This window comes from Plodia interpunctella, chromosome 8, assembly GCF_027563975.2.
Source record: "Plodia interpunctella isolate USDA-ARS_2022_Savannah chromosome 8, ilPloInte3.2, whole genome shotgun sequence".
Classification (NCBI taxonomy): Eukaryota; Metazoa; Arthropoda; class Insecta; order Lepidoptera; family Pyralidae; genus Plodia; species Plodia interpunctella.
This window is the reverse complement of record NC_071301.1, coordinates 4,114,161-4,132,786: the sequence shown is the minus strand read 5'-3', so window position 1 is coordinate 4,132,786 and position 18,626 is coordinate 4,114,161. Positions and strand designations below refer to the sequence as shown.

The 18,626-nt window shown below is 34.2% G+C and overlaps 1 protein-coding gene across 7 annotated transcripts in view; it reads left to right on the top strand.

The window, feature by feature from the left end:
- The window catches only part of kn (knot), a 52,630-nt gene extending 37,922 nt beyond the window's left edge, over positions 1–14,708 (top strand). Inside the window, exons 8-16 of one of the 7 annotated variants that reach the window (XM_053748972.1) lie at positions 3,973–4,054; positions 7,091–7,208; positions 9,291–9,448; positions 9,819–9,945; positions 10,431–10,519; positions 10,893–11,067; positions 11,501–11,635; positions 12,111–12,368; positions 13,265–13,357. In XM_053748972.1, the coding sequence (XP_053604947.1) occupies positions 3,973–4,054; positions 7,091–7,208; positions 9,291–9,448; positions 9,819–9,945; positions 10,431–10,519; positions 10,893–11,067; positions 11,501–11,635; positions 12,111–12,368; positions 13,265–13,266 (1,144 nt within the window). In that variant the 3' untranslated portion in view covers positions 13,267–13,357. Of the gene's footprint in view, positions 1–3,972; positions 4,055–7,090; positions 7,236–9,290; positions 9,449–9,818; positions 9,946–10,427; positions 10,520–10,892; positions 11,068–11,486; positions 11,636–12,110; positions 12,369–13,264 lie in introns of those variants that run through there. The other 6 variants (XM_053748971.2, XM_053748970.2, XM_053748969.1 and 3 more) reach the window with 6 other exon arrangements.
- The last annotated feature ends 3,918 nt before the right edge of the window (positions 14,709–18,626 follow it).

Below are 18,626 nucleotides of genomic sequence, written 5' to 3'. Positions count from 1 at the left end.
ACTTTCTATATTTAAAGGAAGGGGGCAGGTCGCTCGACTTAATGCCACACTCGATTTTTTCTTATAATAGTGCGGCTGTTGGCAACTTGTACTAGCTATACATGTCGGAGCTGTCTTTGATAGTTTGTGTGCCACTGATATAGTCATGATTTTATGGATTCTTTAACGTCCAATAGATTATTATATAGTATATATTTATATTTCTCTCTCACCTGAGCATTTTCCTGGTTTCTTGCTCAGTCGTTCAACGCGTAATTCTGACTATATTTTCGAATTACATACATAATACATAGTATAGATATGTAGCCGCGTTTAGTGAATATTTTTAAAAATATTTGGTTTAAGTTACCTAAAAACTTTTTTGTTCAAGTAATGAAGGATTTTTACTCTTACGATATCATAAAATTATCGTAATATTATAATAAAATTATCGATATCATAAAATTAAAGCTAAGGTAGCATTGAATCTCTAAAATAGATCGTATCGTGTTAAAACTAGAATCTAAAAATATTCCTAAAATCGAAGCTATTTGAAAATGCACTTACCACGTGCCCGCCTATAACAGATAAGCCTACGCGCGGAAGGGATGAAAAAGGGGGTTAGTTTTTACGATGGATCCACAGTTTCCTTTTGTGATGCGATAGGTAAATTTTACATAGTGATGTTAAACTATCGATAGCAGTGATATATTCATACTGTATGTTATCATTTTTGAGGAATTTTAGACATTTACGAGTATGACTCCTTCCCGGCTAACCTAATTCTATTATTTATTTACAGATTTATAAAAACATAAAAATTACAGAAAAACAGTAGAGAATAAAACAAGTACAAGGGTTCTACTTAATCTCCAGTAGACCCCTGAAAGGAGAGATGGTAGTTTTGTACTAAGTAGGTATAAGTCCACCATAAAGTCTATTATCAGGTATAAAGTAATATTTTTTCATAATATATTACGATATTTTATCGATATTAATCGGTTAGGTAACATAACACAACACTAAATACTACATAATACTTTTATTAGAGAATGGTTTGATTTCGTAGTTGTAGTCGTAGCTGACGCGTTTTGCGTTTTAGTTTTTATGATTATGTTATATAAGTTGGGGAAGTGAGGGATTCTGCTCATTTTATAGACATCGTTATGCTTGCTATGGACCAATCAAACATTTTCGGTGTTCATGTAGTGTCGTAAAGTTTAATAATCTTATAGGAGAAGGCTTTTAGGGTGTTCGTTGATTGAAAATATAAAAACCAAAGATGAATGAAATGAGGCGCACGTGAGTTTCGTTTTGAAATATTGCTAATATTGCATTTTTACTTTATACCTAAATATTATTTTGTAATACATAGGTTGGAAAACGTTGTAAGTAAAATATAAGTTTCCAAGTATGACAGATAGTTTTACTAATGCGTCTATATAATTTCACGAGTATTTTTTTATTTAGTATTTTGTTTACATTATTGAACATATTCCCAATTATTATTTTTATTTAAAAAGGTACCCTTTTTTTTCACTACATATTATCGACTATATATTTTACTTAGCTTTTCCCCATAGCTATAACTCGGCAGGCTTACCACAAGCCTCGGATCGAGGTGTCAGGTCCTTACAATGATATTAATGGCCATAGCTTAAGGTGACCCTCCATTACTTGCTTCTTATGGGGCTGTTTCAGCGGAAACAAAAATCAATATGTGATTAACTTGTTTAATACAACGTGTTTTTGTTTTGAGAACATATTTTATGCCCGATTTTTTTAAAATTTAATTGGAACCATGCGTTGTCATGACATATCATAATAATGACAATTTGAGATTAAGTTCAAACTTTATCTGTATGCGTAGTCGATTATGCGTGAAAATATATATCAATTTTAACCTCAAGATATCTTACAATTTATAAATAAGTAATCTAGATTTTTTTTCTTCTATTTCATAAGAGAAATCACAGTATACCTTTGCGTCTTCGCTTTCATCGTTCTCCTTACCACGAAAACCCTCAATGAGAAAGTAACGTTATGTGAATGTTTAGGATTGTCACATTAATATAAAAGCGCCATACGTCACCGATCCGAAAATGGCTCCACGTGAGACGGTAGTCTAACTCGCAATATTGTGACATAAGGTGTTTAACATAAATAATGCGAACAGATGTGGCGCCTGCGGCTCTACAAATACGTTCGCGCCGCTCGTACTCCGCTGCGTTTTGTTTTTGTATACAGAGATGATATTACCCCTGTTAGATGTAACCAAATAAACTTAAAATATGAAGTCGAATAAGCGTAAAATGTTCAATTTATTACAACTAAATAAACTAAACCCTGTCTTGAAAAAGTCTACCTTTTACACACCTTTTTATTGTCACTGTAAGATTCTAACATGCTGTTGAGTTTAGAACAGAAAAGCCATGAATTGATTAAAAACTAGAGCAAATTATTCTACATTGGATTAGGTTCAGTTTTTCTCAATCCTTCTTAATATCAGCAACTAACCCTACAATATGTTTCCTCGATATTATTGGTTTTACAGCTCTAAAAACATATCCAACTGTTGGCACAGCAATATTCGGTGTGGCATCGCCGCAGCCTCGGGCTATGTAAAATATTTCTGCTAAAGCATTCATCGTGGTCGCTGGCTTGATCGTACGCATCGACCCATTTACTAACAACACACACCACACCCTTAACATAAGGGAGTAAGAACTGAATTCCTGTAACCCGTATAAAATACAAAATTGCAATCCTGAACTATTGTATGTAATCCGATATGACGATAGTTGGCCTGAGTCTTTCGGCTGGAAATTGTTTGATTTCGTTTTGACAACCGATGAAAAAGCAATGTCTTTTTTCGATTCCTGCCTCCTGCTATTTTTTGTTATTCGCTATAGAAAGAATACGTGTCAAAATATTTGGAATGAAATGGATAGCTCGTATGATTTTGCTGTGCGGTTCCAAAATAGTTTTCATAAATTTTCTTCGTTTTATGTTATGCTATATATATAGCTTTACTATAAATAGAGACACTGTTATTCTATTTTTGGAAGTGGAAAACGTAACTTCAAATTAGTGATCATTTTTTTAAACAAAGTGGTGTCATTTCTCAAATTAGCTGAATCATTGAACATTTGTCTAAAACATGGTTTAACGCACAGACCGTAAACGGTTTGATGCCACCGTTGGTGAAAAAACTTAACGATTCCCTGGAAGGGCGGAAAGTACAAATTTTGGGAACATGGGAAACAAATTAACACGTCCGAGAAGTGGAAACAGATGCTTGGGTTTGTTCGGTTAGCCTCAAACAAACAGAAATTACCAAATGATTAGGTGACACAAAAAATGCTGGAATAAAAAAAGACCTGTTTATAGAGGCTGAAATACAATTATTTATCTCAAGAGTTAAGTATTTATTTGAATATTATAATAATTTAATTTTTATACATGTATGGACATGTACTAAAATTATCATGGCTCATCTACCTTCACATTAAACATTCTTATTAGTATTAAAGAATTCAATTTTCTTCAAAAACCCTTTTCACATGTTATTGAATGATAACAAAATTTTTAGCCCACTTCTCCTCTATTTCGCCATTTATTTCCTCTTCTTCTTAGCGTGTGGACTCGGCGAATTATATAGTAAAGACCAATATGATTTACCTCTGTCTGACGCGTAACTTCGATAATTAAAATGCCAGTTGCAAATATGTTTATAGTACAAATATATCAAAGATTGTGCTCTTGGCTATTGCAAAATCCGTCCAACAAAAATGCAATGAAACAAACCACCTACTTCAAACCAATAAAAAACCACTCTATGCCATCTCTAACGGGACCATTTTGTCGTGAGATTTATGTGTCCGCGTCATTTGCATAGAATTAACTATGCTAGTTCATACGCTGATCTCTCAAATCCGTAACTTATTTGTTGAAAGTTTGTAAGTAAATTACTTATACTTACGTTTGTTACAGGTTTTTCCTGAAATTTTTCTTGAAGTGCAATCAAAATTGTTTAAAGAATGCCGGCAACCCTCGAGACATGCGGAGGTTTCAAGTAAGTAATATTAAAATGAAAACACGTAAATAATGGATTAATTTAACTAACAGAACTTTAGTTTTGGATAGTAATTGTGTCTATACCTAAAATTAGTCCTATCTGGTCACCTAAATTATCACTTAAAAGTTAACAAAGTTATTATTGAGCCTCGTTTACAATCAACTGTGTTCACACGTTTGAAATTAGTCTAGCTGTCGACAAGTAAATGGTGGTTGTTTAGTAGTAGAAAAGAAAAATAGCCGTCTGCAATGCCCTTGTTGTGTGCTACGAGGCTTGCGCGAAAGGCTGTAGTAAATCCACGTTCTATTTTAGCTTTATTTATTTAGTACATACTGTACTATATTTCATTGGATAGGTATTTTTGAGTTTATTTACTTAGTATAAGATAGGTACTTAAAGCGATCCAATTTTATTGATATTTTACCTCACTAATTATATCAAAATGATGTTGATCGCTTTTGCTTCCTAAAACAAGTACCACTTTGATTACCGCTGATAGTTGACATCAATATCAAGTTGTATCTATTTGACTCTAAAGGCCACAAGACATGGAACCTCAAAACTTTTGTAACTTAGACCACAAATTTGACTGTATCGCCCTTAACTGAAGGAAGGGTTGCGTTCACGACTCTTGAATATTTGAAGCGGCTCCAATTTAGGGGAGGGATGAAATTAAATATATTTATACGAGTTTATTTATTTACCTCCCAACAATTTTCTAGCTCTTCGTCCATACTTTATTTTGAGTTCGACTTTGAAAACAGATGTTTTGTTTTCTTTGGGATAATACAAAAGTGGTATATCAAGAGACAGCGGTTTAGAAATTATACATAGATATTTTTGTGTGATTTGTTCTAGTAACTATATTTATATCTTACTAATAATTTTAATATATCAACAAACTTACTTGGTTTATAAATAATTTAGATACTAAAGAGCATTTTCTCAGCTTTCATTATTTAAATAAGATAAATGTTAGTAGGTACTTACTAATAAATTCTCATACACAACACATTGAAAGTTGCTCCAAGTCGCATATCATATAATTTGTCCAATTAGTGGCAACCCTGTCACTAACTGTAAAGGTGCATTCACACAGTCTACTTATGAGTACAAATTTGCTTCTGCCGTCGGCTAAGACATATTTGCCTTGCGTGTCCTCATGGAAACTTTGATGAAATATAGTACTTCATATGACTCACATAGTGCCCATTTCTGCATGCAATAGTTACGTCTAAAGTTGTGTGTGTAGTTATGTCTATATTTGGGCTTTCTGTGTGTCATTGAATAATTCAGTGGTCGTTCCCCACCGTTTCAAGGGTAAGAATATATGGGTGTAATGTATAAGTATGTACATATTTATAGTTGGTAGGAATCGAAATAATGCAGTCTCTTTATCGAACTGAATATTGTATTCAGGTGTACAATTTCTGGACGGTATTGATATCGTGTGCACTTTAATTTTTCGTTGAATAGTGCATGTGACATGTTATCTTTGCTCTCATGAGACTTTATTACTATTGTAGACGAGTTGTTAAAAAACTGTAGCAGCCATTACATTTTTCGAATTTCATAAAAAATATCAAACGGTTTATCCGTGAAATCGTTACAGATAAACATACAGATTTTCGTATTTATAATAAACCTATTGCTTGGAATGAATTTACTTTATACTTCTTAAGGAATATCCAGACAACCACAACCTTGCAGTATCTTAACTTTGCTCAACTCAAAAGTTTAATCTACAAGGATCAAAAGTTTTTGCCATGATTTCGTTTGAAACCAAGAAGAATCCTCTATTTTTAGTACTTATTGTCTTTTGGGTTGCAAAAGTCGCCCATTGATAATTCGCATATCGCATTCGCATAAGCCATATAAAACGCATATCAATATAGTAAATAGAACAATTAATAAGGTACACATACATTCAACTGCGCTTTGGAAGTAGGCAGAGGTTTTTGAAATCATTCACGTCAATAAGTGACGTTAAGTTGCATAATAAATAAATCAAGCTCTATAGCTTATAAGCTTTCAAATTGATTTATGCAACTTAACGTCACTTATTGACGTGAATGATTTAAAAACAAAAAGTTTAGTTGCATTGTCTATACAACGCAACTAAACTTGATCAAGTATCACCATACGGCAAACAAGCACACATTGATCGAATACCTGCTTATGCCATACCCATGGGCCTCACAATGCACTTCCTTGCATACCTACCGACGTCCATTTGAGTCCCGAGACGTCGCCCCTCCTCCCAGGGGACTCTCCCTTTCCTCAGTGAAATACAGTCGCGGCCCGCTTTATATTGACAGGTTTTATTTTCGGCGACTGTACAGCGATCCCTTCTCTATGATCTTGAACTTCGTTGCGTAAATAGTGAGCTTTTCGGTTGCGAAGTTAGATGGTAGGATGTTTTAAAGAAAATTACTAGTCTTTATAATCATATGATAAAATGTTGGTTACATTACATATATGTACGTATTTACTTAAACTTTATATAGAGTCTTCAAAAATTACTATAAAAATTTGGTGCACCAGAAGTATCTAGTGTCAGTTACTCAGAAATTTGTTATTCAAATGCTACAATTAGGTATATTCATTCTTAACACATATATTGTGTCACGTTTAACGATAAATAAAAAACCTATTATTTTAATACACCCTGTTATTTATTTAATCGTATGGCGTGTATTTATTATTTTTGTTAGTCGTTCATTAATTAAATCACCTAAGTACGTGCGACTGTGGGACTGTACAAGACATGCAGCACATCGTCTCCTGCCCTCTCAGTAAATATAATGTGAACAGCAGACTTGTTTAGCCATAGTTCCAACGCTATCCAATGGATTAAGCAATGAACACCATTTTTATAATATAATTTAAACTTAATTAATGAACGATTGTCGTATTACACTATCATTATCAACTTTAGCTACTTCATATTTCACCGATTTTATTCGTCTATTCTTCAAAATGAGCAAGTATATTATAGATAATCGTGATCAACTATATTGAATTATTTGACAGGTGGTGATATCAACACAAGTAATGGTGGACGGTCCTCTGTTGGCGATATCGGACAATATGTTCGTACACAACAACAGCAAGCACGGCCGTCGAGCGAAGAGACTCGACCCTACTGAAGGTATTGACGCCGCTGCCGACCCTACTTGTACGTTTTCTTTTTTTTTATTTTGTTTTTTTTCTATATTTATTTATTAAGAACACACAAACTACAACCGAATATTTTGTATGTTACAAGCTTATATAAGTCAATATCGTTGTTTAAGTTTGCGTTTTCGTCTATTGAAATCCCGCTATTTCAGGCATTTCAGTTTTTTTTTAACCTAAAAATTTTTGTTGTAATATCTACTTCTGATTTCAATTTACATAATAAAATGTACGTGTTAATATGAAAACCTATCCATATAAATACGTAGCCAATCGTCGACGAGCGGGCAAAACACATAATGCGTTTGAGAACGTCGTTTGTATGCACGGAATCACTGTAGACATTTCGCACAAGTTCCGAAGGAGGAGCGCCTTGGAGTGCCTCGGATAATTTACTGGGGAATTATAAGTCGAGGAATAAATCCAGACGTGTCGGAGGTATCATAAGTACAATGATGATTGTTGAAAAATCTTCTTTTCTTCCTGATATCTATCTGTTATTGCGACCTGCTGAAGCGAAAGTAATGAGCTAATTATTTTCAATGATTCCAAAATCTAGTTTGGTGTTCAAAACTGAATAACCTAAGTATTTGATATGTTTCTCATTGCTCTAGGTCATAGATCTATGTTCTCTCAGACTTATTTACTAAAATTGAAACCCAAATAGAAACAAACTATTCAAAAAAAGTTTAAGAATTATATACATACATTTACAGTTTATATTATTTTACAGTTTATATAATATACATTTAATGCCAGACCCTGCAGTTCGTTACATTAAAACCAAATAATAATTACAGTAATATCTGAATATTGCATTGAATAAAAAAATATATAATTAATCAGAAATCTCCTCCATACTAAGTAGCATGAGAAGTTTGAAGCCGGCGAGACAGCAAGAAGCCAGGATTACACGGGGCGAATGAGAAAATTTGCTCATTGTCACCATTGATATCGCCCGTCGTTACCTTTGCACCGTCTGCTCGGATCTTGTCAATTTGTGCTGCTGTTTACTCGCGACCTCGTCAGCGTAGAATAGTAACTTCTGACAATAATTATATTTTTTATAATTAATGTGTTTATCCATACCAGTGTACTAATTTCCAAGACCCATATTCAGTCTATAACTGCATGTCTAACAAATTTCTTCAAAATTAGTCTAGCGGTTTAGCTCTGAAAGCGGAACAAACAGATAGACTTTCGCATTTATACAATTTGTCTCCAGTATATCACCAATTAGTCTTCTATTTTGTAATCCCGAAAACTTTGCTAAACAAGCTTCAATAGTTCATTATATCCTAAACAAAAAACTTTTAATTACAAAGCAAAAATATCCACCCAGTCAGAGAGAACCGACGCAAAATTAATATTATACCAGACAAATTAAAAACGGAAGACCTCGAACGTAATCTGCTTTGGTCCCCTTAAATTCACTTTCTTCTCGTCTTTATTACCGCGTCGTTTTGTACGGGAACCCTGATTCCCCCTGTTGTCTTACGACGCGTATCCCCCTCACTATACCCACCACGACAATACCATAACTACTCTAAAACTGTAACGCCATATCCAACTTTATTACCACACATTAAAATTTATTTTCAATTATTACTAACTGCAAGATACACTCTTCCATACTTTGAAACCACAATTTTAGCACTACAATTGTCCTTTTTCCGACATAGTTAGATATTATCTGTTTGAGTGGGACAAGACGAGTTTTAGCTGTTTGGCATTAATTCAACATTAAAAGTTGAGATATTACTTTTGCAAGGCTAACTACTTCTTGTAACAGTTTAGGGTACTGTAAATATAGAATACAAGCATGTCAATTTTCACACTTTTACTTAGCAAGAAACCATAAATATTACAATCCAGCAAATTCGCCCCTAACTGCAGCATGGAAATCCTTGGAGGATATCTTTATATGCGACTGTACAAGCAGCAACATTTCACAAGTAGATGAGATATTCAACCTCATCAAAAAGAGCTGTGGTTGTAAAGTTCAGTAGTATGTTCTTCAGCAAGTGAACCAAGTATATTTTCTGTCTTCCAACAGCAGGCCTGTATCCACCTCTGCCGGTAGCCACTCCTTGCATCAAGGCGATATCTCCGAGCGAGGGTTGGACGTCTGGAGGTTCTACTGTCATCATCGTTGGAGACAACTTCTTCGACGGACTGCAAGTTGTGTTCGGGACTATGTTGGTTTGGAGTGAGGTAAGATCATAAAAGTATTCATGGTGATCAATAAATTTAATTTAGCTCCGGTGTGCCGGCAAAGACGCATTGGCGAAAGGCGAAGACATATTTGACATTTAGGAAAATTTAAAAGTTAGTTAATGACACTGAAGTTAGTAGTTAGCCATAGGCCTAAACAGTCATGATTAGACTTTTAATTTGTTGTCTTAACATATTAAATAACTAGCTAGCCGCCCTGGCTTTGTACACATACATTCCTAAACCTTCCTCTTGAATCACTCGTTGCGTTGCATAGTTTTAAGTATCTCAGAAAATAGCAGATAGCGGGAAGTGATTTTGTTTCATACTATGTAGTGATAGTGATTAATATAGATATAATCTTCGACAGCTCATAACATCGCACGCGATACGGGTACAAACGCCCCCGCGGCACATACCTGGCGTGGTGGAAGTCACGCTGTCCTACAAGAGCAAACAGTTCTGCAAGGGCGCGCCAGGGAGATTCGTCTATGTTTGTGAGTTTGTCAATTTTTTAAATTTTATTTTTGACTAGGTATTTTAATTAGGTTATTTATTTTTTGAAGAAGCATGTTGTGGACTCATATCTATTCATTTCTGAAGATTTATATAACCTAAAAAATTACCTTAATAATTCATTTTCAATAGAATTAAAATGTTACCTACCACAATTTGGATTAATAATCGAAAATCATAAGTTTTTTGGATAATAACTGGCTTGTCATTGAAATGTTTAAGAGACAAATTATTATTATTATTAACCAAAGCAGATATTGAAGACAAACTTAAATTCATCTCAAATATAAACTAAAAAACACGACATAATAAAATGTAGACGAATCTCATTATGTTCCAAGATACTTTTTCCCCAAATAAGCCTTAATTTGGGAACTCTGATACGCAGTCTTGTACGATCCATCAATTAGGCTTTCATTTGTTGCCGGCTAATGATTGGTTTTGTTTTTGTGTGTCCGCATAGCAGCTCTCAACGAACCCACGATAGACTACGGCTTCCAGAGGCTGCAGAAACTTATACCGAGGCATCCTGGCGACCCTGAGAAATTACCAAAGGTAAAATATTTTATTTTTATGAAAATAAAAAGAGAAGCGTCACCGGAATCGCACAATAGGAACACCGTTCGCAATACATACGCTATTATAGATACGCAAATGTGTGCTACTTCTGCAGTTAGAGCCCTGGCTCTCTATTGATTTTATTTTATGAGATAATTTTTTGCCACTTTATATACTAAGCGTTGGTTGGTCTGCTTCCTACTTTGTCTTCTTCACTTCGCACGATCTTTGGCATATCAGCCAGTTTAGTATCAGTAGCCAGATCATTGAAAAGCATATCCTCGTATACAACGTCAAATTAGCACAGAAAGACAAATTTGAAATAACATCAGAAAGACAGTTTTAAATTAACATCAGACTTTTTCCACAGGAAATAATTTTAAAAAGAGCTGCTGATCTGGCCGAAGCCCTGTACTCGATGCCTCGGAACAACCAGCTAGGGCTAGGAGCACCTCGCTCTCCTCCTGCAAGCATGCCTTTCAACTCCTACACCGGCCAGCTGGCCGTCAGTGTCCAGGACACTGCTGCTTCCCAGTGGACTGAAGGTGGGTTCTGATTTGCAGCTCTTCTTCATCCTTGTCCTATTACACTTAGGATGTAGTTATTTGTGTTCAGGGAACTCTATGTTAGTCTGCTGTCTATTCTTTGACATATTTAATATTATCGAATTTGTTTTGTACTTAATTTTGTCTTTACAATTACGCAGCAAGGATAATAAAATATGAATGTAGATAATATATTTTTCAATTTTCAAATGGAATGCCTATTTATATACTTTTGTAATCTACCCCTAGTTAAACTAAAATCATTAGATGCGCGAAGGCCAATCTTGTTACACGAGTGTGCGAAAATTATAAAGAAACTTTCATTCAAATATTTCATGTTTTTGTAGTCAACAAAATAACATTAACAAAAGTAGGTCAATTGTCTGCCGTATCCTAACGATATTTGGTGTTGACCCCAGGCTTTTTCTTTTAGAGGAGTACGCCCGTAGCGGGGGGTCAGTCTCGCCGCGGTACTGCTCCGCCGCGTCAACTCCTCACGCCGCAGCCACCTACCCACATCCTCAACACTACCCCGCACCGCCGACCTCACTGTTCAATACTACTTCTCGTGAGTAGCTTATTTATGATTTCTGTATGAGTAGAAATACAGTTCTTGCTCCGCTGTGGTCTATTTATAGATTCCTTATCTATTTATGGCTAATATAGGTCGCAGATCAACTCAATAAGTACTAAGTACAATCCTTCTTAATATATTGACGGAAGTTTCTTCATAGATTTTTTGGTAGGTTTAATCTGATTGTATTACATACTGTTTCCAAATTGAACACCGTAGGTTATAATTTAGATTAATATTTGTATCTATTGTCTAGGTATAACATCACTTAGGTCTAATTCTGTCTATTTAATGCCTTTCACTTACATTATTTAAATATATTTCCTCAACGCACACCACTTTACATTGCACTGCAGTCACAATTCTCATACATACTAAAACGCAAACGAGATTTGAGTAACATTTCCACGTTTTTGCACGCTTGTTTGTTTACTCCGCTTTGTGTTAACCCTTTATCTTTATCGTCCAGTGTCCCTCGGACCGTACCACCCAGCGAACATGAATGGACACTTACCCTCTGACCATCACTATAACGCGTATAATACGAAAGATAGCGGGCATTACACTCAAAGAAATGGAAGTTCAAAAGAGGCTGACTGTCCAGCAAACAGTCATACAAAATGCAATGCCAGTGATGTGAAAGAGACAAAAGATGGCAAACTGAGAAGCGCCTTTGCCGCAGTGAGGCACAGCCAGCACCAGAATTGGCAGAATTTAGCTGTTCAGTGTTAGTAATCTTTGTTTGCATTTCTTTTTTAATTTATTATCGCTTTAAATGTTTCGCTTTTTACACTTGGGAGACGGAAATATGTATATATTGCCATTTTAATGAAACACTGTACAATGTGATAGTCTTTTATTGGTCATTTATTTTGAATTTAATTTCTAACAACGTAGTAACGACTGCAAATATTTCAGTCTCCAAGGTATTGATAGATACATATAATGCTTATTACATACATATCTTACATTAAAAAAAATAAAAGCCAAATATACACATACAGAACTATATATATATATATATATATATATATATATATATATGTAAAATATATATGTCTTCCGTTACTGACTAACTGACAGACAACGTACAACCGAAACTACAGAGAGTAGCAAGATGAAAGGTAAGGTAGCTGTAGGTTCCCTGGGGAGTGTAGGGGAGCACTAAGAAGTGATTTCCTGAAATTCAGACCGGAAACGGATTTTTACTCACATACGAAGTTTTGGGTAAAAGCTAGTATATTTATATAACTATATATATCTATTATGTCACCTATGTGACATAACCCATATTGACATCCTATTATATTACTAAATATTGTCCATCGGCAACGGTAACCACTTCCTATTAAATAAAATATATTTAATGTCATTAACTATTAAATTATATTCACTGTTATTAAATTTGCCAATTTACAATGTTATTTTAATAAATATTTACTTCACTTCTTTCTACCATCTCCCGCGCAGAATATAACCAGCGTTATCTCAAACACAACGTGACGCATACCTTTGCAATCTTTAGTATTTGTCTTAAAATTATGTAAAATATTTTTAAATCGTGTGTAATAATTGTATTGTTTATTTTTTTATTTAATTAATTAATTCAATTCCATTCAACAGGAATGGGCGGTCTAGTGTCGTCTCCTTTCTCCGTGAATCCCTTCTCGCTGCCCACCTGCAGCGCGCAGCAGTACGCGCAGACCGCGCCACTCGCCTCCAAGTAGCCTCAGTACTACACGTGGTCTTTGGACACCGCTGGATAGTTTCCACGGGTATAATGGACAGTCACTGGATAGTTTACACGGGTTTAGTAATCAGCAGCATTTTAGTTTTGTCTGATTTACCAAGTTTTGCGAAAATGTCCGATCTCTGCCTGTAATAATGGTGGTTATGGTTATATCACTACTCGGATTTTAAACTAGTGGTAATATATTCAGGGGGTAATATATTTATTGGGCCGCTATAGTGGCAACTAAACGAGTTTCAGGATCAATTGATAATGTTCACGATAAATATTACGAGTATTTACTGAAAATCATCAATTTTCTGGTGTAATTGTGCACAGCTACGAACAACACTAAAATAAAAACAACTACCTATAATAAGAATAAAGTATTTTCTCATAATATGTACCTACAAAATGTTTTGATTATTCCTTTTGTAGTTTGTTAATTATTATTTAAACAGCATTCGGATCAGTTATCAATTGCTTGTCCTGTTTATAACATTACAACATTATAGGATATATATATGATTTGTAATAAGAACCAAATTATTTATTTATGTTATTTGCGATATTACCATAGTGAGTTTTAATTTTGTTTATAATTTTATCATGCTTTCTCATTCAGTCGCATTTGCAAAAGATGTACTAGGTGTGGTGGGTGGAACCTAATAAAAAACATAATAATTTGCGGCGTGTATAGTAAATTGTAAATAACTTTGTAATCTATTGTATATAGTCTAATTAAGCACTAGTTTTGTTGCTAGATCCAAATAGACAGTAGATTTTTATAAATATAGATGCCCATAAGGTTACCCTTTACAATGCTCAGGGCAATAAGTATTTCATCAAAATTATTGTAAAAAGTAAAATATACACACCTCTTTTTTTATTTTCGCATTTCGAGTGTTTGTAATTTTTTGGTTTTGTACAATCTGTGATATATTTATTGTAAGTATTGTTGTAAATTTCAATAATGTACAAACTTTTAATCCTTAAATTCGATTAGTATATTGTGTTACCGCTTAACGATTTATCAACGAAATTTGAATATTTGTAATGATCATATCTTGCGACACATATCTGTTTTATTATAAATTATATGGGATTGTGTAAGAATCCAGCGAAAAAACAAGTTTCTTCGGAATGTATACGAAAAATAAAAATGTTTTTTGTAAAACATTTGAGCATCTCCACCAAATAGGAGCTGTTTGGAATCCCCCACAGAATATGAATCCTATCTAGTTATTATTTAACGCAATCGTGTATCAAACAAAACATGTATATTGTAATTGTCATGGAAATCAGAAAATATGAAATTAAATAATGTGATTAAAACAAGACGTACTTTTTTTTATTGGTCACATCGCTCTGGAATAGAAACAAATGTGAAATAAAGTTTTAAAATGTATGTGTCCCGATATTTGAATTAGGAATTTTAACAAAATGTTAATGAAAACGCTTTTAGGGAACATTAACGCCACCCAGTCAAAATCATCCATCATTTTTCTACATCTCTTCCAAACCATTGTGATTTCACACATGGCGCCGTCGCACCCTACTTGAAATATTATACTAGTTAGGGCAATTCTATTGTTACTACAGGTCAATTCCTTTTGTTACATTGACTAGATAATGCAAGGTTTGTACCAGCCTCTAATCGTATGACTGATCAATGGAGATCGTGTTACAAATAATTTGCATCAAAATAGCAATGGCTACTGCAGGTTTTTGAGTTAAATAATGATGGTAATTAAATTTTTGTTAGCAAGGGTAGAGAAGTATTTTGATCAGATATAGTTTAGCATATCCTTTATACACTTTATAAACGGATATGTGTGTATGAAAGTACTCGTATGTCGTGACCATTTCATAATTTAAATATATTTTAATATATATATATATATATTCCTACTATATAAAGTATATATTATACGCCTGCACTGGGAATCGATTCCAGAACCTTCAGATCAAATATTTGCAAAAAACATTTCACCTAAATTGAAATCCAATCCCATATAAGGCCCCGCGCACACCGCGCCGACAAAGCAATACAAATTGTAACTCGATTACGATACGATAATACAAATGAGCGTTTAGTCGCTCTCGTTTGTCGACGTGTGCGGCGCACGTGCGTTGCCGGATGTCATGCCAGTGCTGCTTATTTGGAGCAATCTACTTAATGCGATGACCTTTTGTAAGTGCACTTTGTCTTACCAGATGCATATTCTATCCATTATAAATGTGAAAGTTTGAACAATTTCGATAAAATTTGAAAAATAGTACGAGCCAAGTTCAGTCATAGGTTACCTGTGGGCAACAGCTAGTTAACTAATCTGTGCGTTAATCTATAAAAATCCGTAAAGTATAAAGACAAAGACAAAAATTATTTATTTGAAAAAACATGTTGTTTACAATGTGGTGTTAAAAGAAGAACTTAATTCTCCATGTTTCACCATCCACGGGTATACAAATTTAAATATTTTTATATATTTAGTTATTGTCTGATCTTTCTTTCATAAAAAATTTTTTGTTGACTTCTCCCTTTTCTCCAACTGCACATGTATACAAAAGTATAGGATACAACTTAGTTCACCGGAAGCAATGGTGGTCTAATTCATTTTTATAACTGAACACGAAGTTTAATCATTTTGCTAAGTAATCTATAAATTTTTGAGTGTATTTGCAGTCAAGAAAGAGATTTTTCTAATACCAAATATGAAAATTTGACTGTGTGATCATTTATTTTCATATAGGACTGCATTGCGTATCATATTACAAAGGGGCGCGAGTGACATTTTTATTTTTCTACACGTGTTTGTCTGTACTTCTATGATAAATAAGTTAAGTAAACAAATCGCGTAGTCTGTCAATTCGTCGCGTGGCGGTGACGTCACGTGACCGGCACGTGTCCAAATCGCGCATTACCAAATTAGCGTCCGGTGTGCACCTAGCCTTAAATTGCAAGTATTTGAGAGGCGTTAGAATTTGACTTCCAATTGTATCCAGAAGTTCTGTGTGTTTTTATAATATTACTAGAGGCCCGTGATGGCTTCTCTCTCAGAGACCTCAGGAATCTATTGGTGAAAAGCGTACAAAACTCGTCCTGCAGTTTTTGAGTTTGTCGCATTCATACAAACAAACAGACAGACGTGACAACCAGACTTCTTTTTATAATATATAAGAAGTGTGAAAATAAAGGATACAGAAATCAAATATGCTACTGACATGGGTTTAGGTCAAACAGTTTCTATGAATATTTGAGTTCAGTAATGCTTTTTTTTCTTAATAGAAGTACTTATTTGAATATACTTGAAATTTGGGAAAAATTAAATATTATTTTCTTACATAAACTAAACTTAAATTTTCATATGTCCATCAATGTAATGTATTCAACAAGTGTTAAGCAGACGAGTATTAAATCGAAGACGATCCACAAAAATAAAACGTAAAACGCATAAGAAAGTCCTTCGGCGGGCGGCGAAAGGGGGTGAGGTGGGGTGGGGTGGTCGACAATAGGTGTACAGATAACTTTCCTTCCATAGTAGAGTCAATACCGACCCTAGGGAGTTTTACCCTCGAGGCTCGGTCGCTTGGGAAAACTAGACCCAACAATATAGAAAAGGACAGATATACACACTAAACTTAAGAGGAAAGAGTGCATCGGATTGTACTTATGTATTAATAATATATAGAGGAAAAATGTGGAGGACGCGCGGGTGATATGTTGCGACGGTTAGTGAGAGAGGGATGGATGACATCAATTTGTCGTGTCGTGATGGGGTTTTATTTTGTTTCTCCTTTTGCAATTTTTTTTCACCGCTATTTTTGGACAGTAGGTCGTGGTTCGCATAGTTTCTGGGAAAACCTGATGGACACTATTCATTGGAAATAAGACAAATATTGACGAGACCTTGATACTACCACGTCGTCATGTTAAAATTAAATTTCATCATATTTCTTTTAATTACGTGTAAACTGCGTAAATTCTATGACCGTTAGTCTATAAAAAGTCTACGAAAATTCTTAACAAAAAAAACTGAATTGAAAATATGTTTTATAATAAAAATGAATTGTCCTTCGTAGGAATGTGAGATTTGTTGGTCTATCCTAGTAGAATGAATACTCTTCTTTTTTTTTTGAATCGAGTGTCTTATTTTATTGCTGACTCTGTTGTCAGATTTATGAAAGTAATTAAATACTAGGTTCTTGAGGCTGTAATTTTTAATTTCTCTTTTCTACCAAAGTTTATTATAATACATTATGCAAATGTTTTGGTTCTCATTATCATAACACTGAAGTTGAGGCAAGTTTTAAAAATGTCCTCAATTTTTACTTAATGATTGTGTTTGAACAACGTACGACAAGAATAAGGGTGAAGAAAGCCTTAATTTTAATTCATAGCTTTTTTATATATGAGAACATATTTAATAGACGGTTACATTCTGATAGCAAGCAAGTTTCCGAGATAAAACGGTTATAAACCGATATCGCCGCATCGGAGCGTGTCAACGAGCGGGCGTTAAGCGAAATTGAGTGAAAGTCGAGTTAAAGTATTAAAAGTTTTCAGCCAGCGATCTTTGGAGCCGACAAACGCCGGGGTGGTGACGGGACACGTCGAGAAACATCGATATCGATATACCACTACACATTATAGGAAATTGAGTGAAAGTCTAGTTATAGTATTAAAAGTTTTCAGCTAGCTATCTTTGTAGCCGACAACGCCTGTGTGGCCATGTTACACGTTGGGAAAAGTCGATATCGATATAGGCTTTATAGAAAATCTAGTAATCTAGTTAAATTATTAAAAGTTCTCAGCCAGCTTCTATTTGTAGTTGTTGTTAGAAAATATTAGAAAATCGATAGCAATATATAAATATTGGATTCGATGTTGAGGTTGCTCTCCACTGTACATATATTGAAGATTATGACAAGATGGTATTAAGTCTTACCACTAGGGTTTACAGTGTCAGATAATGTAATATTAATAAATAAAATGTATTTAAAGAATACGATAGGTATTATAAATTAAAATAGTACCTATTAACAAAAATAAATATTATATAAGGTTTTGGTCAAACAGTTATAATTTGTATGTAATGCTAGTATGTCAGTGAGATTGTTTTATCTCCGCTGGACTCTGGGTTCCAACGCTCAATGGCAGGAAAGAAACTGGGAAAATGCTAAGATGATATATTCGTTAAGTCCACTATTGGTATTTTTGGGTGAATAATAAATTAAATACAAATGAGATAAAAT